The following is a 21,970-nucleotide window of genomic DNA, read 5'->3' as shown; positions in this document are numbered from 1 at the left end:
TGCCTCCTTGATGGCTTGAGGTTCCTCAACACAACGGCTCCCACCTCAGGGCCTTTGCATCTCCTGTGCCCTCTACAAGGAATGCTCTACTCCCAGCTGTGTACAAGCCTTGTTCCCTTCAGGTCTTCCCTTCAGTTGTCACTTTGTCAGTCCCCCTATCCAGTACCACATATCCCCTCATGCCTATGCTACTTCCTATCTCCTAATTTATCATTTTTCTTAGCTACACGAGGGCACAAAATTTTGTCTATTTTGTCTCCTACGAATTCCTCAGTACCTGGAACTGTGCCTGGCTCTGGCAGAAACCCGTTCAGTATCTGCTGAATGAATGAGTGATCCCCATGACATGGACTTGTCTCTTAGGCAAGCGCTCATATCACACTTGGATTATCACGAGCCCAACACGCAAGTCCCTACCACAAAGCCAGAGACCTGAGGTGGGTCGTGTCTACTTAGGGTGACAGGCTGCAGGCAGCACGGGTGTGTTTTGGGGGTATTAAGAAGCAGAGAGGAGGCAGGACCCACCGTGCTGATATGAAGAGGGAGGTTCTCTGTGTCCGTCTGCTCATCCTGCTCCGAGGAATCTGTCTCTTCCATCTGCTGCATCTCCAGCTCCGATGGAAGAAGGGCCGTCAGGTAAGGGATGGTGAAAGGCCTGGCAGCGATCACTGGGGAATGGGAAGAGAGGGACCATTCTAGTCACAGTGTCCCTGACATGGGCCAAGGGCCTTCTGACAGCTCCATGAGCGGCAATAAACAGTCATGGCTAACGTGCTCCGAACCTTCACCACAGGCCACTCAACACCCCATGCGCTATCTTTAATTCTGGCCCCCACCCTATTCAGTGCAACTGCCTGCCTCATTTCACAGATGAGGACCCTGAGTCATGGAGTGACCTCGTCAAGCACACAGAGAGTGACAGTGTGGCATCTCAATTCGGGCACTATGACCTCAGAGCCCACTTTCACCACATATAACTAAACTCAGATAAAACTGCGGCTGAATTCTAGCAAAGCGTCAGCTTCATGATCCTAGACCCAAAGTCAGTTAAGCTCTCTCAGCCTCGTTTCTTGAGTGAGGGTATTGATCCCTAGAGGCTAAAGGACTCCAGTCTAAATACTGGACCCGAAAACTCTCTGCATGTATCCATTCCCTGAGCTAGAGAGCACTTCAAGTATGTGAGCATTCCAGTTCTTCCAAAAGGCACTGATGAAAAGAAAAAATTATTAATTAAAAAAAAAAATTAAAAGAAAGACATCATCTATGTATACTTCGATGGCAGAACATGACGTGCAGGAGACACTCTGAGATGACTTTTGCTGTGCCTCTAATGTAGGGTCCCATGGTTGGAATGAGCTAGTGTGCATTCTATCTACCAGCTGTGTGACTTTGGGCAAAGGACTTCATCTCTTTTCTCTAAAAGCCTCTAAGGGTGGTGGGACGGTCCCTGACTCACAGGTTCGTGAGAGGATTCAGTGAGAGAACATAAGGGAAAATACTGGTGAACACTCTCATTTCCGGGCCAGGCCCACAGTGAGCCTCCTGTAGGGCCTTGCTGACTGAATCAGTCATCCAAACCCATTTGTCTCGTTCTCCTCTGGCAAAACCGCGGCCCACAGTGATGAGGTAACATCAGCACCCAGATGAGAAATTCAGTGACACGGAGCCTGTGAAAGAACATGGTGGAGGCAGAGACAGGGGTAGGGGACGTGGGGGGGAGGGTTGGGGAGGTGTTTGGTAAGTGCCCTGCTGCCTGCCTTCCGTGTCCCTCCTACTCCCAGGGCAGCCACTTCTGCTGGGTGAGCCTCTCTGAGGCCTACCGTCAGTCATCCTCGAGGCAGCCTGAACTCGACCTCAGAGCCCATCCCAAAACGGGCCATAACATTTTATAGTCACCAGTGAGGGACAGGCCCCTAAGACCTCAGAACAGGAGCCAGGAACGTGCAGCACACGCTGCCCCCAAGACAAAGACAAAGCTTGCATTTCTTCCTCTCACGCTGAGAGATAGGAAAGATGGAATAATTAATTCAAATGACAAGACAGGATCCCCAGAGGGGACAGACTCTCACATGGAAACGTGCTGACGTCATCTTTGAAAAGACTCTGGGTCTCGCCTGTCTTGGCCATAAAGCGGGTGAGTGCCCGCTCCACATCTCGTCTCTGGGATGCAGCCTTCTCCCGCAGGACCTGGTAGTCTGACACGGGCTCACGGTACGTCTGTAAAGAGAAGAGCAAGGACACTAGAGGGATACCAATGGATCACTCTTGCTGTTGCAATCTCCTTCCACCCTTTCGAAGTGGCCCACTGACGTCAACTGAAGCCAAGACCCCCAAGGGCAGTAGAGGGGCAGAAAGAAAATGATGTAACTATTACCAATAATTTGTTTTTGAGCTTCAAAATTAAGAACTGCACATTTACTACGACAAATGCCCCTGGGCCTTCATGTGGCTTCTGTGACAGTTGGTCTCAGGCATTAGAGACGCACCCTGAAGGGAGAGTGGGAAACCCCCTGGGAAGCCGTGACAGGGAGCCACGTTCCACCTCCAGTTCCACCAGTGTAAGGAGACATCCCACAGGAAGTGAGTGGCTGCTTATGTATTGGGTTTTTTAAAACCAACCTTTAGAAAGTGGCTATGTTGTCCCAAAAGAGCCTTAACAAGAAACCCAAGACTGAAGCTATTAATGGAAGTGTGAGAGAATGAGAAAATGGTGGGCTGACACTCTGGCTCCTAATTATGGGCTCTTTGGCAATCATGTCACCCAGTGAAAGATGACCGAGAGCTCATCAATGAGTTTTAAACTGCAAGGGTAAAACTGACATTTTAACTATGAACAAAAAAGCAACTGCTCTTCATGATATGGAGATTCAATTTTTTAAAGAGGTACTGGATCCACTTGGCAGCATCTACTACAGCTGAACTCCAGTATTCCCTGATGACCCCACTGTCCAGGCCCTGGGTATATATTCAGCAGAACGCAAACATACATGCACCAAAAGATATGTCATGGGTTGAACGCTACGTATACAAGTCCGAGTATCTAGGGCGCCTGGGTGGCTCAGTGGGTTAAAGCCTCTGCCTTTGGCTCGGGTCATGATCTCAGGGTCCTGGGATCGAGCCCCGCATCGGGGTCTCTGCTTAGCGGGGAGCCTACTTCCTCCTCTCTCTCTCTCTCTCTCTCTCTGCCTCTCTGCCTACTTGTGATCTCTGTCTGTCAAATAATTAAATCTTTAAAAAAAAAAAAAAATTCTGAGTATCTGACAGTTGATATACAGAAATTGCCAGAATGTTCACAGCACTGTCATTTGTGTAAGCCAAAACCTAGAGAGGAACAAAAGCCAAAAGATTATGCATATGTTAAATAAACTTCAACTACACCCAGCGACACAGACAAATCTCAGAGACAGAACATTGGCTGGAAGAAGCCACGTAGTTTACATAAAGCACAACAACTGACAAAAGAGTTTATGGTGATTAAAATTAGATTACCTTTGGGGGGCTAGTTGCTGAAGGGGGATGGGAACCTTTAGGAAGGCTGGCTTAGGGTGTTTTGTTCTTTTTTTTTTTAAAAGGTTTTATTTTTTAGCAATCTCTGCACCTATTGTGGGGGTTGAACTTACCACTCCGAGACCAAAAGTCACCTGTTCCACCGACTGAGCCAGCTAGTACCCCATGGAGTTTTTTTGGTTTTGGTTTTCTTTTGTTTTTAGCTCAGGCACTAGTTCAACAGGCGTGTGCACTTAGTAAAAATTCATCAAATTATACATTTATTATTTATGCTTTTCTGTATGTTTGTGATATTTTATTTAAAGTATACTTTTAAAAAAAGAGGTATTGGAAACATTCCGACTGTTGTCAATGTTAATTCAAGTGTGTCGCCTATATGTATGCTTCCCCTAGCTCCACTGAAACACAGAACAGCATTTTCAGACGTGTTTAAAATTTTCCCCAAATAAAAAATTGGAAGGGATTGTGAACGTACTTGCTAAAAACATTAAAATGCAAGATCTTGGGGAGCCTGGGTGGCTCAGTGGGTTAAGCCTCTGCCTTCGGCTCAGGTCAGGATCTCAGGGTCTTGGGAGCGAGCCCCGCATCAGGCTCTCTGCTCAGCGGGAAGCCTGCTTCCCCCTCTCTCTCTGCCTGCCTCTCTGCCTACTTGTGATCTCTCTCTCTCTCTGTCAAATAAATAAATAAAATCCTTAAAAAAAAAATGCAAGACCTTACAATTATTTTTAAAGACAACCATTTAACATTCAAGAAACTGGAATTTTAATAGAAAAATTTTAATAAGATTCTTCAAATAACCGGTCGATGAGAACAAAAACAATTACGTTTATGATTTTTTAAGGGCAACCGATGATGCTGCACAGCTTTGCAATATGCCTTTTCAACTATGAGAGCTGTTCAAGAACCAAAGTAAACGGACCTTAGGATCAGACCTCTGACTTACTATCCCCAGTGTCAAACAACAATTCCAAAAAATAAAGAGCAGAGGTGATCCCATGGCTGCCACTGTGGAAAAGCAAACAAGTTTCCCGAACCTTTAACAGGGGTGAGATGATCTGTTAATATATTTAACTTTGGCAGAGTGCTACATTAGGGTCATGTCAATAAGCAAACAGAGGAATATGGGCTTAATTTAATACTTTTACTGACAAAGAGACACTGTATAAGAGTGGGAGACTGTTGTAGGTTCAACTGTGTCCCCCCAAAAAGAGATATACTGTTGAAGTCCTAACGCTGGTACCTCGAGAATATGACCTTGTTTGGAAATGGGATCATTGCAAGATGTAATCAGCATGAGGCTGAACTGGAGTACATTGGTACTAGTCCAACAGGACTGTGCCCTTAGAAGAAAATGGCAGCGTGCAGAGAGATACAGATTGTGCCCTGTGAAGACAGCGGGAGGGATGCATCTAGAAGTCAAGGAACACCACAGACTGCCCATAAGCCACTCAAAGCTAGGAAGAGGCAAGGAAGGATTCTCCTACAGGTTTCAGAGGGAACCTGCTAACACCATGGTTTTGAACCCTAGCCTCTCGAACTGTAAGACAATTCATTTCTGTTGTGCTAGGCCACCTAGTTTGTGGCACTTTTTGCAGCAGGCAGCCGTACGACACCCATACAGAGACTACTGGTCAAGGACGATGGCCGTGTTGCAGTGGTGGGTGACCATTTTCTTCTTAGGTGTAGAGAAATGTCCTGGAGGACTTGCCCCAAAAGCTGCCTAATGGCCATATGTGCACCAGGACATGGGGTGAAGGTGAGGACAAAGGAGGTGTATGAAGACCTCTGGGCACAGCACACCTCCCCAAGGGGAGGTGAAACCGTGGATCTGGCAAATGGGAGCATATTCGAACCCTGGAGAATGTAATCCTCCTTTGCCAAACTGTGTGTCAATGAGGAAAGACGTGCTGAGCCCTGAACCGCCCTTCTATCAGCAAACTCTTGGACTCCAGCCTGACAGTCAGTAGGAACTGACTACTTCTGCATTGGTCCCAGTCCCCAGCGTGGCCGCTTCACTCACCGGAGTTTTGATGTAGGTGTGGGGGTCAGGGAACTCGGGAAAATGGCTGGGGATATGCGGTGGGTGGGGTCGGTTCTGCCCTGCAGTGAGGGCCTTGGGGGTCACCGGCTGATTGGTCACTGGAGCTGCAACAGAGTTACAAGGGGTTATTCCACCACCCCAGGCTGTGCTTCTCTACCCTGTCCCCTTTTCTCAAAGTAAATGCTGGACCTCAGTGCTCTCCCTGTACAACAGGCACTTTGTACTTCTATCAATAAAGGGCCTTTAACGGCTTGAGGACCTGAGAAGGTCGCCCCTGCCACGCCAGGCCCTGCTGGATGATCTGGGGTCATAGTTGCACGTATGACAATATGATGGCATACCGCCTAGGCAGGTGAGTGGGTGGCTGTGACAAGTTAAATACATAAGGGAGACGAGAAACTAAGGAGACTCAAGTGGGCTAGTGGCTCTTTTTCCATAGAACCCAGATGACAAAGACAAACCCTGAGCCAGGCAGGGTAAGTCAGAACGGGCTAACGAAAACAAGAAGGGATTAAAAATGGTCCTTTCTGGAGCGCCTGGGTGGCTCAGTCATTAAGCGTCTGCCGTTGGCTTAGGTCAGGATCCCAAGGGTATGGAGCCGCACATCAGGCTCCCTGCTCGGCAGGAGGCCTGTTTCTCTCTCTCCCACTCTCCCCTGCTTCTGTTCCCTCTCTCGCTATGTCTCTGTCAAATAAATAAGCAAAATCTTAAAAAAAAAATTAAATAAAAATAAATGGTCTTTCCACTCTACTCTGAGAGTATTTCTTACGAGACCAGTGCTCTAACCCCTGAGCTATGGAGCCATGACCGTATTTCTTAAAAAGGTGCGAGCATGAAAAGAATGCAGAGAAAAAAATCTAGTATATTCTCCTCAAGGTCTTACAGGCCCAAACTGTTACTCCCAAGTCAGTTTATGGCACTCACTTCATCTAAGGGAGAAGTCATCATTTGTGTAAAGGGACAGAGTAAATATTTCAGGTTTTGCCAGCCATATAGTCTGTCACAATGACTTTAACTCTGCCATTATAGCATGAAAGCTGCCAGGGATAATAATTAAACATGGCTGTGTTCCAATAAAACTTTATTTACATAAACAGGAAGCAAGCTGTATTAGGCCTCCAGGCCATAGCTTACTTGACTGATGTAAGAGTGAGACCTTTCACATTTTTCAAACAGCCCTCTTCTGGGGTTAAAGCACAGCAACACCTCAGAAACGGATTACCTTTCTGGTGACTGAACTTCGCAACTTAATCCTATTAATCTAAATAAAGATCCTATTTCAGGTAGCCCCAAATAATGGAAGGGAGCCCACAATGGGAAGTAGCTGCAAATCGATCCTTGCCCTCTTCAATGAAGTCATTCCATAACCACTGATTGAGCACTTACTGAGGACCTCAGTTCAAAGACACTTACGGGCAGTGATGACCATCCTCTGAGACCGTTTCGCATAAGCAGGAAGAGTGTCCACATTGAAGCCTAAGAAACAGGAGAACAAAAATAAAAAATCACTAAAGGGGGAGTGATACTGTGGAGAAAGAGTGGAGACCCCCAGCTTGAGTGCTTTGCGGCCACTTGAAAGCAGCTCCAGCTGAATCCCCCAGCAGGAAAGTAGGAAGTCTCTTAAATAGAGTCAGAGGAACCCTCTTTCAAGCTAAAAACAAACCAGGAGACTCCTGAGGAAACTCGAGAACACCTGGCAGACAGGGCTAACTCTTGGGGACTCTTCTTTCTCTCATAACCCCAACTCAGCTGCACTGGACAACTGGAAAACTGGAGGTGTACTTACCCATCTCAACAAGCGTGACCACGATGTCTGACAGTGTGGGCTGCGTTCTGGCTGTGTGCTCACAGTAGGACTTGGCACTCCTCCCAATTTCTGAAATGTCTAGCAAAGGATCAAAGGCACAAAGTCTTATTCTCTGTTCACACAAAGTTAAGTACAGAATTATTGTAAGAGCCAGCAATTCCGCTCCTAGGGATACACCCAAGCGAACTAAAAACAGATACTTGTGCACCAAAGTTCACTGCAGCATGATTCACAGTAGCCAAAAGGTGGAAACAACCCAGTGTACATCCACAAATGAATGGATAAACAAAATGTGGTTCACACATACAATGGAGCATTATCTGGCCTTCAAAGGGAATGAAATTCTCATACAACATGGAAAAACCTTGAAAATGTTAGGTAAAGTGAAATAAGTCAGACAGAGAAAATCAAATATTTTAAGATTCCACTTATATGAGGTACCTAGAAAAAAAGAAAATTCATATAGACAAAAGGTGGATTTGAGGTTACCAGGAGCTTGGCGGGAGTGTGGGAGGAGATGGGAAGTTAATGTGATGGATATAGTGTTTCTGTTTATTTATTTATTTTATTTATTCATTTGTCAGAGAGCACAAGCAGGGGGAGCAGCAGGCTCCCACTGAGCAGGGAGCCCGATGCGGGACTCAATCCTAGGACCCTAGGATCATGACCTTAGCCGAAGGCAGAGGCTTAACTGACTGAGCCACCCAGGCATTCCACAGTGTTTCTGTTTAGATGATGGAAAAGTTGTGGAAATGGATAGTGTTGACAGTCATTTGATATTGTGCATATATTTAATGCCACTGAATTGTTCATTTACAAATGGTTACGCTTGTAATGCTATGTTATGTACATCTTGCCACCAAAAAAGGGGGAGGAGGAACAAGTCTTTGTTTTTCTGCCTGAAATTGAACTTCTATTTAAGAGTTATGGGGGCACCTGGCTGACACAGTCGGCAGACCTGGCAACTCTTGATCTTGGGGCTCTAAGTTTGAGCCCCATGTTGGGAGTAGAGATTACTTAAAAACACAATTAAAAAAAAAAAAAAAGTTATGCCAAAGTTCTTCAGGGAAAAGGGGAGGTAGGAAGCTGGGCTCCATAACTGGGCTTCAGAGGTGGATAGGCAATTCCATGGAAACTCTGAAATTGTGGTGAACTTTACATACAGAAAATTCTTTTTCTGGGGATAGGTTCAGAGATTTCATCAGCTAAAAAAGGAGCCCCAAAAGGTAAGGAACCCCTGCTCTAGAAGCCCTCATGGCTCAGAAGTTAAAAGCAAGTGGTATTTGAGAGGGAAGAGTGTCAAACTGAAGACCCACGACCAACTCACCACTACCCAGATCAAGTCACTAGTCCTAACTTCCACACCCGAAAATGGCAGGAGTAGGGGTGCCGCATCTGTTTACTGTGGGGAAAGTCTAATTAAAATCCTGATAGAATATCTTAGAAACAAGCCAGGTGGCATTTAAAATACCTATACCTGGGGCACCTGGGTGGCTCAGTGGGTTAAAGCCTCTGCCTTCGGCATGAGGCTCTCTGCTTGGCAGGGAGCCTGCTTCCTCCTCTCTCTCTGCCTGCCTCTCCGCCTGCTTGTGATCTCTGTCTGTCAAATAAATAAAGTCTTTAAAATAAATAAAATATCTATACCCATTTGGCCTTTCTCTCTTTTTTTTTTTTTTTTTTTTTAGCAGATCCTAGGATTTCAAAGGATATGTAAAAGAAATGTAGAAAATAATATTCAGAGACTTGGCTCTGAACACAGTCTAAGACAGGAGTCCCTAGAAACTAAGGGACTGTAGGCAACAAACACAAAAACTGCCTGACAACTAACGCAAATGCTGAAACTTCGATATCCAGAGCTCCTGACAACATGGAAATGCTCAAGTCTCAGAAGACCCCAGCTTAAGCTATCCATTCTTGGTATTCCTTGGAACAAAGCGACAGACTTTTATACTATTTTCAAGCCTTTCAGTTTCAATATTCACAGCTTTCCAGCGCCACTATTTCAGCTCCATCCCCCCCTGAGTGGCAACTATTTCTTCGGAGAGAAAGAAGGCCCTCTTGGTCAGTGATGTCAGAAAGAGCTGCCTCGGGACGCCTGGGTGGCTCAGTTGGTTAAGCAGCTGCCTTCGGCTCAGGTCATGATCCCAGCGTCCTGGGATCGAGTCCCACATCGGGCTCCTTGCTCAGCAGGGAGCCTGCTTCTCCCTCTGCCTGCCATTCTGTCTGCCTGTGCTTGCTCTCTCCCCCTCTCTCTCTCTGATAAATAAATAAAATCTTTAAAAAAAAAAAAAAAAAAAAGAGCTGCCTCAACCATGAGGACCTTTAAACTCTGAATTCCAAGATCTTTCCAAGAACTGAATTCTCTGTTGGGAACTATTTGTCTATTCTTTTAGGACAGAAGTTCTCAAAGTATGGTCTGGGAATCCCCAGGCAGCCCTGAAATCCTTTCCAAACTCCACAAGCCAAAACCATGTTTATAATGAAATGAAGATGTTGATTTTTTTTACTCTCATTGTCTCCTGCAGTCTTCCAAAGGCGACCTGGTCTATGATGATATCATGGCTCTGATGGACAATGAAATGTGGGCTTGTATATGTTTACGTTTAAAATTTTTCTCAATTTAGGGGCGCCTGGGTGGCTCAGTGGGTTAAGCCACTGCCTTCGGCTCAGGTCATGATCTCAGGGTCCTGGGATCGAGTCCCGCATCGGGCTCTCTGCTCAGCGGGGAGCCTGCTTCCTCCTCTCTCTCTCTCTGCCTGCCTCTCTGCCTACTTGTGATCTCTGTCAAATATATAAATAAAATCTTTAAAAAAAAAAAAAATTTTTTTTTCTCAATTTAGGGGCGCCTGGGTGGCTCAGTGGGTTAAGCCGCTGCCTTCAGCTCAGGTCATGATCTCAGGGTCCTGGGATCGAGCCTCGCATCGGGCTCTCTGCTCAGTGGGGAGCCTGCTTCCCCCTCTCTCTCTGCCTGCTTGTGATCTTTCTCTGTCAAATAAATAAAAATAAAATCTTAAAAAAAATTTTTTTTAATTTTTCTCAATTTTATTTCCTAATGTGGCAAAAATCACTCTATATAAAGCCCATGTAGACAGAACAACTTCTCAGGACCCTCAATATTTAAGAGTCTAAAGAGGTTCTAAGACCCAAACATCTGAGAGCACTGCTTTAGGAAAACATTTGGTATTTAAAAGTTCTGAACAGGGGCGCCTGGGTGGCTCAGTGGGTTAAGCCTCTGCCTTCAGCTCAGGTCATGATCTCAGGGTCCTGGGATCGAGCCCCACTTTGGGCTCTCTGCTCAGCAGGGAGCCTGCTTCCCCCCTCTTCTCTGCCTGCCTCTCTGCCTACTTATGCTCTCTCTCTCTGTGTCAAATAAATAAAATCTGTGAATAAATAAATAAATAAATAGAGTTGCGAACATCAGCTGCAGAGAGTCATCTCACCTCAGACCACGTCCTTCCTGGGGCAGCCCACATCAAATGCCTGATGGAGAACTGAGTACAAAGGCAGGGCCTTTTCAGCCTGATGAGGCGTACTCTGAAAGGCAACGACTGCTCCAGAGCTCCCCACTGGGTTAGCTAATTCTTTATTTGGCCTGCATTGCAGTTAAAGTCTCCCACTGCCTAAACCTTTTTCTCACTTTCATTTGTAAGTGTTGATCCCTCAAGAGACAACTTAAGTAACCCCATCTCTCATTCCACCCTACCTTCCACCACCCACCCCAATAAAACCCAAGCAAGGAAATATAATGCACAAGCAGAAAAGCCTATGTGAGACCATTCCAGGCTCCTATACCTCAACCCATTTCAAGTTGTTTTCCATTCTAAAAACTTTATTTGCCCTCCCTCTTGTATCGCATATGATACCATTTGATTATGCGATGTGTAGCATCTATTCATGGGAATTCATTGTGACTCTGCAACAAAACTCTACTTTGAGTACAGAAAACAAGCAGCAACAACAGCACCTACAAATCCTCAGGAGATTACAATGTTCCTAACATCAAATGCTTTACATACACACCTCACAACTCCGTGAAATACAAATTATTATCCTACTTCACAAATAAGGAAATTGAGGTTCAGGAGATTTAGTGACTTGCTTAAGCTGGGAAGTGGCAGAGTGATGACTTATACCCACATCCCACTGATTCCAAAGCCTGTAAGTCACTTAACTGCATTCTTCTTTTTCCTAGATCCTCGCTAACACTATCAGATTGCAGAACACCGAACAGATTTTGGTTGACTCCAAGAAGGAGGCCTGTTGTTTCTTGGTACTTACAGCTCTGCAGCATCTCTGTCAATGTTTCCACGGATGCTTTCTCAGCACTCTCGAACCCTGCCTCTGTCAACAAGGAGCTCACAACCACCTGAAGGGTTCGCCTCCGGGCCAGATGGTAGTTGTCAGCAGGGTTAGTGGATTGTTTACTTCCTGATCTCTGCCAGTCAGCACACCATTAAAAAAAAAAAAGAAAAAGATTTTCGCCCGTAAGACAAGGTTGCAATCAAATAATTACCATATCATCAATGGCAAGCAAAGGTTTGGGAAGCAAATATTTATCAGTGCTTACTAAAATAAAATTTAAAAATGCGGGACGCCTGGGTGGCTCAGTTGGTTAAGCAGCTGCCTTCGGCTCAGGTCATGATCCCAGCGTCCTCGGATCGAATCCCACATCGGGCTCCTTGCTTGGCAGGGAGCTTGCTTCTCCCTCTGCCTCTGCCTGCCATTCTGTCTGCCTGTGCTCGCTCTCTCCCCCCCTCTCTCTCTGATAAATAAATTTTTAAAAAATCTTAAAAAAATAAAAAAATAAAAATAAAAATGCCCCTGGTGTTTAGACTTACAAATCCTGGCCAGCTGAGTAATAATAATCGAGTACCCAAGGGGCTCTAAATACCAAGGAGCTACCTAAAACTTAAAATTCCAAAACCACAAAATGTCTACTTTTTACTTTCTATTTTAGCAGATTATCAAAATATATAGCGGAAAAAAACATGCATGATGGGACTGAATTCATGCCTTCTCCCAGAAAATGCTCTCTCTCTTGTTCCTCCCATCTCCACACCACTTCACTAACAGGAAAAATTAAAACACCACCACACGACGTTAAGGAGAGAAAGGCAAAGGACAACCGCTCAGGAAAGTAGGAAAGCTAAATATTTTGAAACCGGAATCCCCCCAACTTCGGCTGGCCAATAAGAAGGCGAAGCCAGCCTCTTCGGACCAATCAGGAGGTGTTCCGGGTTCCCAACCCCCAACAGGGAAGGAGCCAATCACTACACAGGTCCACCAACTCCGGAGGCCGTAGCCAAGTCCCAAGGAGGGGGGCATGTACGGCCTGAAAGACGCTCCTCCACTCGGGGCTCATAGTGGGGCTGGATTTCTAGCTATGGGATTGTTGCCCACATTAGGGGGAAATTACAAAATGCCCAGACTCTCTCGCCTCGGCCCCGCGCCTCCCGCCCTTACCGTTCCGGAGCCACCGGCCCCGGCAGTGGCCGCCGTGTCGGCCATCTTGCTCTGGCGTAATGTGCGCGGGCGCAGAGCAGTATGGGACTTGTAGTCGCCGAACGGGGAGGGGCGGAGGCGGGGCGGCGTGCACCCCTACAAGCTCTCCTAAGCCCTAGTGGGTGGGTGGTGTGTATGTCTCAGGACCCCGGCTCACGTGACCTTCAGTGCGTGGTAGGTTCTTGGGGACCTAGTGAGCGTCGGAATTGGCTAGGAAGATGCGCCCGCAGCATCACACCTATTCCTAGATGAAATCGTTTCTCATAAAGAGCACATCCTTGGAACGCTCCAAACTTGCTTGTTGGTGTTAGCAGCACCTGGCTGTGTCCCGCCCGGTGCCAATGACTCACTCAGTGGGGAAGGGGCCTGGAAATCCGTACTGGGAAGCTCTCCAGGTGATTCTCCTGACCTGGAAATTTTGAGAAGCCTTATTTCGTGCTGACAGCCCCGCAGCCCGCCAGTGGTCCGCTCGGAACTGGAGCCTACCGACCTGGTAGCCCCGGTCTTCCTCTGCATCCCCGCTGCCTTCTCGCCCTCAGGCCGCGGGTATTTGCGGGGCGAGGCTGGAGGTGCGGGCGGCAGGAAGCTGTCCCGTGCCCGCCTCACTCCCAGGGCGCGGAGTCGGCGCGGGGCTTGTGGTTTTCAGCGTCTCCCTCGCTCATGAGCCACTCCGGGACGGGATTCTCCGTGCCGGCACCGGGGGCCGCACCGCTCCTCGTTCGGTTCCGTTTGCGGGTGCCTGGGAGGGTGCAGACGCTGGCTTTGAATCATAGCGCTCGCAGGCTGTGGGACTTCGGGCGCGTTCCTTAACCACACTGTGCCTCAGTTTACTTGTGTGTGTTGGGGGGTATGAAACTGAGGTGGAATTGATAAAGAAGAAAATAAGCTAATACACACAAAGGGTCTGGCACAGTGCCAGACGCGTAGTAAGCGGTCAAGAAACAGCACCTGAAGTTGTTTATTTCCTGCGCGACGCGTGAATGACTAGCGAACGCGCAGAGGCCTGGCAACCCGCGCCGCACGGGCCCCGCGGGTGCACCTGAGCCTGGGGGCGTTCCCCGCCCCCTCGCCGAGGGCACTAGGGTCGGGGGCTGCAGGGCGTGCCGCGGGCGGCCGGGGGAGGAGTCAGGCCCAAACTTCAGTGGAGCCGAGCACCCAGCCCCTTTGTCTCCCCCGCCCCCTCTTCCCCACTTCCTGCCCAGCTTTAAACTCGGGATCCGCGGCGCGGCGCGGACTTTGTAAACACTCGGCGCCTGCGGGGGTGGAGACTCTTTCTGCTGGGTCGCCTGACGCAGCAGTGCACGCCCCTCCCCACGGCTGGAGGTGGCGACCCCCTACCTCCCCAAAGATAGAAGTCAGAGGCGACGGGAGAATGAGGCCACGATCCGTGCTCCCGGGGGCTCACCTACTATGGAGGTAGGCTTGATGGCTGAAGAAGCCTAGATAGATGCGGTGTCAGCCTCTCCCCTCTTCGCTGGGGCCTCCAAGTTCGGGCTGGACGCCTGGGGCAGGTAGAGTTGGGTCGGTTAAGTGGGTCTCCGCATCGTCATCACCTCCCCGTTGTCCCCCAAAGCTCGGCTCCGTTGCTTTCTCGGTGAGCTGTTCGGCACCTAGTCGAAGAGCAGAAATGTCCCCCCTCCCCGAAGCCCTGGGCCCTGCCCCCACAGCCGCTCTCTAAGCTGACCTAGAAGCCCAGTGGCCTCACTGGGTTTTCGTTCTTCATACCTCAGAGATAGGGATGGGAGGCTGGTAGGAAGGCAGAGCCAATGTGGGCAGGGAGCCTTCCAAATCTCCTGCCAGCGAGAGCAGAGGGAGGAAGGAGGTCAGAAGGCAGGACTGGAAGGAAGGACCCCTCAGTGTTTGTCACTCTGGTGTCTGATGGGTATACAAGCCTCTTCTGGGTTTTTTAATGTATTGCCAAGAAGAGTAACTGAAGAACTTGGTTGCTGTTACTAAGGGAGCATAATGGTTTCATCTGCAAACATTGAGCACCTACTATTGGTCTGGAATTCTGGGGATGCTGAGGGTGCAATGATGTTTTTCATCTGTGTTTAGTGTGCATGATGGAACAACAGAGATAAAGTGCCAAGTTGGGCTGGCTAGCAAGACTCCAGAGAGAAGGGGGCTTTGGAGTTGGATTCTGAGTGAGAGGAGAGTCACCAGGCTGAGAAGTGGTAGGAAGTCTTTGGGGGGCCAGCTGTTCATTCGGCAGAGTTGCACTGAACCCTGACTGGTGTTGGACCTTGGGGTATAATGAGGACCCAGAAGGCATTCCTGCTTTCTTTCACCTGCTGTCTAGGCATGAAGAAGAGGTGGGAATGAACAGGTTAAATTCAGGGATAGGCAAGTTTCTGGGCTGGTCCCTAAAAATCCAGGAATCCCTAGCTGCGTGCAGCTGGGAGTCTGCTTGAGAGTTATGTGACCATCCACACAATGTTGGGGTACCCATTCCTCATTCTTGGACCTTAGGACTGTTTCCATTGTTTCCTCTATGCCCCCACCTCAGTTCTCTTGGGGACCAGACACGTACAGGTGAAGAGAACTAGGTCTCCCATTGTGTCCCTGCAGATTCTTCTCTGTCAATTCCTAGGCTCCTTGGAGAGATGACTGATACAACATTTAATTAATTCATTCACCACTTGCTAGCTGTGACCATCCTCTGCACAGGCTAGATGTTGGGGACATAACGGTAAACGAATCAGAGCTTCTACTCTGCCTGGAACTTCCACTCAAAAGCATCTCTGAGAATTCCAGCAGGATCCTAGTCCTTGAGACCATGACTGCCTTGGTCCTTAGTGCCTCTTTTTTGTTTCCTTCCCTCAAGGGTTCAGAATACCAGCTAATGCTTATTAGTACTGTGGGGCACCCTTCTAAATGTTTGGAGTGTAATGTCCTCTTTTAATTTCCCTAAGTCCTATGAGGTCAGCACTAGAATTATCTCACTGTGTAGATGGGAAAGCCTAGGCACAGAGGAGGTGAGTCATTTTCCTAAAGAGTACCCCAGAAATAAATGGCACAGCTGAGATTGAAAGCCAGGTCACTTGACCTGGGAGACCCTGTTCATAACCCTAGGCTAGTTTGTCTCCCTGACTGACCACATAGAATGTCCACTTAAGCCAGGGACTTAGGAGTTTCTGAAAGGACCTGTATCTTGGGTGGTAGGCAGGAGAGAAACTTTTTAGCAGAGTGTGGATGCTGGTAACGGTTTACATGGAGCCCCAGTAGATCTGTAGTAGGCTTGTAGGGACAGCACTGAGCTGGTATCCTTTCCTTCAGGCTGTGTGTGTGTGTGTGTGTGTGTGTGTTTTCTTGTGTGTGTGTGTGTGTGTGTGTGTGTGTGTGTGTGTTTTCTTGAATAAGCCTCAAGAGGAACAGACTGAAGTTTGATGCAGGAAAGGAGGCAACATGGGTGTGATGTGCCAGAATCTGAGGATGTGGGACACCGGGACCCCTCATTTGGTGGGAATCTTTTAAGACTATAAGAAACATTCATATTCTAGATTCCAAGAGGAACAGTCCCAGCCTGGTAGTTGAGTAAAGAAGATAGTCAAACAGTAGAAGATGTTCGCTTCTCTAGCCCACAGCTGCTGCATCTCAGAGCTGCCACCGTGTATCTGACCCACTCCCTCCCAGCAGGCTGGGACCTTGCCCTGGATATGAGCCAGGCCACAGGGCCAAGGCTCCAGGGATTTCAAGCTGCTTTTCCATTACCTTTCTGGAACTCTAGGTGTTTCTCGAGAGTCCTCTGCACAGATCTGGGCAGGCCTGAAGTGGTCCCCTCTACCTGTAGTCAAACCATCTTGTGCATCTATCTTTGAGAGAGAGGCCTGTGTTGGGGGTGAGGATGGGTTTTGAGGCTGGCAGTTGGGGGTAAAGGCCAAGATAAGCAGGTAAGCAGGTTGTGAAATTCAGAACTATATAGACCTCCAGGCTACTTCTGCCATGCATACTTTTCTCCCTTGTCATAGGGTGGGGAGCGGTGGAACCCTTGGCATGCCCCAGTCCCCTGCCCCAGGCGCTTTCTTGGCTGGGGAGAACAGGTTGTACTCTTGAGAAACCACAAGAGGAAGTTTAGGGAGGGCTGGGGGTGGGGAAAGTTCTGGGGCTCCTGCCAAGTTTCCCTTTCTCTGTTCAGCAGGAGGTATGTTTATTTTGGTGTGTTTCTCTTACCCTCAAAGACATTTAAATTTTAAACCCTCTGAGTTTCAAAGAGCTGTCAAGACCTGCGCCATTACAGTGGCCCCATTACAGTGGCTGGGCTGGTGGTGGTGAAGGCAGCGGATGTTGGGGGATTAGAGGGCGGCTGGCCAGTGTTGGGGGGTGTTGGGGAGGGGCTGGCAGAGACAACTCTGGAAATGAGACCAAAGTAAGGTACCCTTTTATTGGATTTCACCCAGCATTCACACTGCTTGAGAAAGGCAGTATAACTCCAAAAGGTCTTCTCTCTTTTTCTTCTCTCTCTTCCCCAAAGCACCCCCTCCAGCCCTAAACTCAGAGGAATGCACTTATAATGGTCACTTAGGAGCTGAATGAGGCAGCCAGGAGCTGTCCCAAATGTTCTACTGGCCTTATCTCACTTGATACTCATCACAACGCCAGGTAGTAAATATCCCTGTCCCTGATTTGCAGACGAGGAAGCTGAAACCTAGAAAGGCTAAGAAACCTCCCCGAGGTCACACAGTTATTAGTAAGTGGCAGAGCCCGGATTTGAACACTTGGTGTATTTGACTTCAGAGCCTGTGCTCTTGACATTTAAATTAATAGCCAAATCAGAGCATTAGTATATATCAGACCTGAACAATACTGTATCATACCAGACCTTGAAGAGTAGGAAGTTGAAATTCAAATGACTTTGCTAGAAGGGTGGCTTACCTAGAGAATCGGAAGGTGTTCTTTGGAAGGTAATGTATTTTAAAAGGATCACCAAGTGAAGAAAAGATGCAGTGGGTGAATGACTTAAGTCAGACCCTGAATGGTTGAAACAAATGGGGAGACTTAGGAAGGATATTGTAGCTGTGTTCAAGTATTTGAGAGGTTGTCTTTGGAGGCCCTTAGGTAGGGAGCAGTGCGGGAAAGACTTGGAGGACTTTGGAAGACTTTTTCCAAAAAGCGTAAGAACTTTCTAACAGTTGCCTGATCCCCGTCTGAAGAAGTGAGTTCCTCGTCTGCGGGGCTCTAGGGCACCTCAGGAGGGGCTTCTGCTAGTGAAAAAACCTCGAAGCCCCTTCCAGCTCTAAACTTCCCATTTGATTCTTCACCTGCTTCCCCTTCTGGGTCATCCCTTTGCTCCCTCTGCTACCCTGCCCATGGCGATCCCCATCTGTCCACCAGATGGGGCTGTTGCTCAGTGTGTTGTCCATGGACTGCTAGACTGGGCCAAGAGCACCATCTGGTCCTTCAGCTGCGGGCTGGTTTCATGGGGCCTCTGCCCCACCCCTTCCCCAGTTATCTACACGAGGACCCAGGGAGCCAGTTTTGACCCAATGCAACCCCCATAAAATGCTCTCTTAGGTCTGAGACCGTGGGGCTGCTCCTTACCCTAGGGGCCCCTCCCTCCCACACCTTCTCTCCCCACCCCACACTCCTCATCTTCCTTTGCCCTTGAGATAGAAGGACCTGTGTGTTGGGAGCAGAGGGCCAGGCCAGCAGCCCTTGTGGACATGGCCCTTCATAGCCTTCAAAGGCATGACACCATGTTGTCTCCTTTAAGGGGCCTCAAAAGTTGCCCCTCACTTGCTCTCAGCGGCCACTTCTCCCACTCTGGTTGAAAGTCGCCCCCGAAATGGCCACTCCTAAGGTGAGGCCCAGGAATTGTCTAGGAATGGTGGAGAAGAGATGGGTTGCTTGGTGCCCCCGAAGCCCTTGGAAACGCACAGAGCAGTGAGGGCCCCCACATGAGCGGGAACCAAGAGTGCAGTTCCAAGCCCCGTCACCAGAGGGCACTGTGGAGGCCAAGCCCATCACTTAGTCGTGTTCCAAACCTTTCCTTAGGCGCGTCTTCCCTTCTCACAATAAGGCAGGAGGCCCATTTTACAGATGAGCAAACCAAAGCACCAAGGGTTAAGCAGCTGGCTTCCATTCGCACAGCTGGTCAGTGGCTGAGCTGGAAGTCTGACTTGGCCATTTGGCATAAAGTCTGTGTGTGTAACCTCTAATATGTGCTTTCTCTTGTGTAGAGGTTACGAGAGCCAGTGTCTTGTACACATACCACTCTGGTTTGAGTCTTGGCTTGGTCCCTTCCTGCTAGTGTGAAACTGAGTTTCCTCATCTGTCAGGTGGGTGTGGCTGTAGTCCCCACCTCACTGGGTCATTGCGGGGATCCCTAATGGCCCATATTCCTTGAAAGCTTACTGTATAACAAGTATTCTCCTTTTTGTCCTCACGGCATTTTTGCGAGGCCGGCACTAGTGTTATGTCTTTACGGACAAGGAAACTGAGGCACAAGTTGTTACACAGAGTAAGGGGCTGAGGCTTCAGAGGCCACCCCCAGCACTGGGCACGGGAGATTAATGCACCTGAAACCTGCCCAGTGCCAGACAGGTCGTGAGTCCTTGTAAGTGATGAGTCTCCCATCTTTACGTGGTTTTAGTCATTTTCCAGCTAGAGCGGCTTGAGGTGGGCATGGGGGCTATCCCCAAACCAAGAGGCAGCCGGGGTTTCTTTCCCCACCGTTCTACCTAGGACTCCCATTTCATCCTTTTTTTCTAAAATAAATACCAGCCTACAAGTTCTGGCCTGTGGTTGGACAGTTGGATGAGAATACTTGAAATTGGGACTGTCCCAGAAGCTCCCAGTTCTGGCCCCAGCTTTGTCTGCTCCAGCTCGCCCTCCCTCCTGTCCTCAATTCTCTTCCCTCCAGGCTGCTCCTCCTGCCCCTCCCCAGGGGCCCTGAGTTCTGGGAAAGGAAGCAGGAGCAGGGCCTCAGATGCAGACCTCAGGCTCCAACTTAGGCTCTAGCTGGAGGTGTCGGAGGCTATGGCGGGAGGAGCCTGGCAGCCATGGGGAGAGAGGATGGGGGTATAGAGGGCCCCCCAGGCTGCCTGTCCCCAGGAAGTCATCTATCCTTCATAGACTCTTTCCTAAGCTTACCCCTGGGGGCCGAGCAGTTCTGTCTGGATAAGACCCAAGGGAGGGTTTACTCCTTTCTGGCAAGCGCCTATCACAGGCTGACTTTGGATTATGGAGGGGAGGGAGGCTTGCTGCCTCCCAACCCCAGGCCCCTGTGAGTCAAGGGTGCGTTTCCCCTGTTTCCCCTTCCTTCCAGCTCAGTCCCTTTTCTTTAAACAGTATCTGTTGCAGAACCACAAACTTGGAGGCTGTTCACATGTGCAATCTATTTTCATCACAGCGACGAGAGAGGATCTTGGGGTTACAGACTCTCAGATGTAGCGGGTAGCTGAGTATAGGCCAGGGAGTAGAACATTCTGGTTTTTCCTGGGCCCTCTCCCTTTTTCTTTCCAGTCTGCTGGTACCTGCTGGTCCTACAGGCAGCCTCTAGGTCCTCTTGGAATTGATTTGACTCCACATCTAGGACCAGGCTGAATTTTTCTCTTGGGTCTCTGTGTCTCCAGGGAAACAGTCTTTTTCAGCTTAGGACCAGCCTCTTGGGTTCTAACCGCCCCCCCCAAAACTCTCTTTACAAATGCTGGACATGAGCTTGGTGCTTCCTGGGTCATCCTCAGAAAGTCCTGCCTTCCCTTGGCTTTCATCTGATATGGCTTCTGGGAGTCATTTTTGGCATTCCTTGTGGGAATTTGTTGTGTGGATTTCTCTGAACCCTCATTTCTTCCCAGGCACATGGCAGCAAACACTCTGGAGATAGTGATAGCCTATTTTTTGCATGATGCTTCCATAAGCCAGGTGCCGTAGTGGGCACCTGCGGACAGTATGTTCTACTTGAGATCAGTTTTTAGTAAATGTGCATGTCTATTAACTCATTTCTCATTTGTTCTTCCCAAGAATCCCACGAGGTTCCCTTTTTTTATAGGTGAAGGAACTGAGGCACAGAGGTTAAGTAACTTGCACAAGGTCATACGGCTAGTCAGTCCTGAGAGCCTGGGGGCTGAAAGAACTCTGACCAGAGTGGGACTTTTCCTGCATGTTGTGTAGTTGTGTGTGTGTGTTCCCACATGCGTGTGTTCACCCACCAGGGTGGGTGTGAGATGTCCTCAGGTTCTGTGGAGACATTGCCCTGAACACAGCCTCAGGACACATAGACAGGTAGGCCCCAGAGCTGCCTCCATGTGTGATGGTGAATTTGTGTGTGCACGTCTCTGTGGAGCTATGATGGTGTGGGTCCGAGCTCCTCAGGCAAGCCCAGAGCCTCCTCCGTCCCTCAGAACTCCTGGCCAGAGCTGCAGAGCTGCCCTCTAAGCCAAGCAAGACTGAAGGGAGGGAGTGAGGATGGCCCAGCCCTGCCCCAACAGTCAGGTCAGGTGTCACACAAGACCCAGGAAACAGAGGAGTGGGCGGTGGTGATATGAGCTTTGCTAGGTGGGGCTGGGGCTCTGACCTATCTGGGGAGCCCTGGATGAATCAGCCCGACCACAGCCGCCCCATCTGCGGTGAGGGGTGCGCACAACTTTTTCCTCTAGCTGTACCCCCAAATGTTCCTTTTCTTTCCTTTCTCTCCCCCAGACTCAGGCTTTGGTAGGGGTGTGGATTCAGGGCAGTGGCTGAGGACACCTTTCTGGAATTGGGGGTTAAGCTGAGTCCTCGCACTGGACCTGCAAACTTCACCTTCAAGGTACCCCACCCAAAAAGGGGCAGTGGCTCTGGCCAAGGATGTATACCCCATACCCTACCCTGTCCAGAGGTCTAGGATCTAGGATCCTGGGCTCACCCATCTTGTGTGTCCCTCCAGCAACATCTGTGAGGCTCAGAGGTCTTATCCATTGCTCATGTACAGCAGAGTCACAGTTAAGGCAGTGCTGGGTTCAAGGTCAGTGTAAAAACAAAATCCATCTGAAAATGACCACTAAAGCCTCCTGAAACTGCTCATAGAACATAGGAGGTGTAGTTTGGGCCTTCTCCCCCATCTCAGAATCTACCAACACGGCCAGTTGCCATTGGAACAGATGGCTGAGTCCTTGGTTGAACATGATGCTGGGTTT

At 48.9% G+C, this 21,970-nt stretch overlaps 2 protein-coding genes across 19 annotated transcripts in view; one reads left to right on the top strand and one right to left on the bottom strand.

Annotated features, from left to right (window-relative positions):
* The window catches only part of TAF8 (TATA-box binding protein associated factor 8), a 30,193-nt gene extending 16,597 nt beyond the window's left edge, over positions 1-13,596 (bottom strand). For 14 of the 16 annotated variants that reach the window (XR_014312350.1, XR_014312351.1, XR_014312352.1 and 11 more), the window contains exons 1-7: positions 12,819-12,890; positions 11,634-11,790; positions 7,335-7,433; positions 6,962-7,024; positions 5,528-5,652; positions 2,070-2,217; positions 526-668 (exon numbers count right to left, since the gene is read on the bottom strand). Coding sequence is in view for 5 of the 16 variants with exons in the window: in XM_082733056.1 (XP_082589182.1) it covers positions 526-668; positions 2,070-2,217; positions 5,528-5,652; positions 6,962-7,024; positions 7,335-7,433; positions 11,634-11,790; positions 12,819-12,863 (780 nt within the window). In the remaining 11 variants the exon portion in view is untranslated. Of the gene's footprint in view, positions 1-525; positions 669-2,069; positions 2,218-5,527; positions 5,653-6,961; positions 7,025-7,334; positions 7,434-11,633; positions 11,791-11,922; positions 12,891-13,347 lie in introns of those variants that run through there. The other 2 variants (XM_082733057.1, XM_082733058.1) reach the window with 2 other exon arrangements.
* A 271-nt stretch (positions 13,597-13,867) lies between these two features.
* CCND3 (cyclin D3) overlaps positions 13,868-21,970 on the top strand; it is a 94,724-nt gene continuing 86,621 nt past the window's right edge. Inside the window, exon 1 of one of the 3 annotated variants that reach the window (XM_082733084.1) lies at positions 13,868-14,273. In XM_082733084.1, the coding sequence (XP_082589210.1) occupies positions 14,268-14,273 (6 nt within the window). In that variant the 5' untranslated portion in view covers positions 13,868-14,267. The remainder of the gene's footprint in view (positions 14,274-21,970) is intronic. The other 2 variants (XM_082733083.1, XM_082733078.1) reach the window with 2 other exon arrangements.

This window comes from Mustela nivalis (genome assembly GCF_964662115.1).
Source record: "Mustela nivalis genome assembly, chromosome: 5".
Classification (NCBI taxonomy): domain Eukaryota; kingdom Metazoa; phylum Chordata; class Mammalia; order Carnivora; family Mustelidae; genus Mustela; species Mustela nivalis.
The sequence above is the reverse complement of the archived record's forward strand: the minus strand, read 5'-3'. Positions and strand labels throughout refer to the sequence as shown.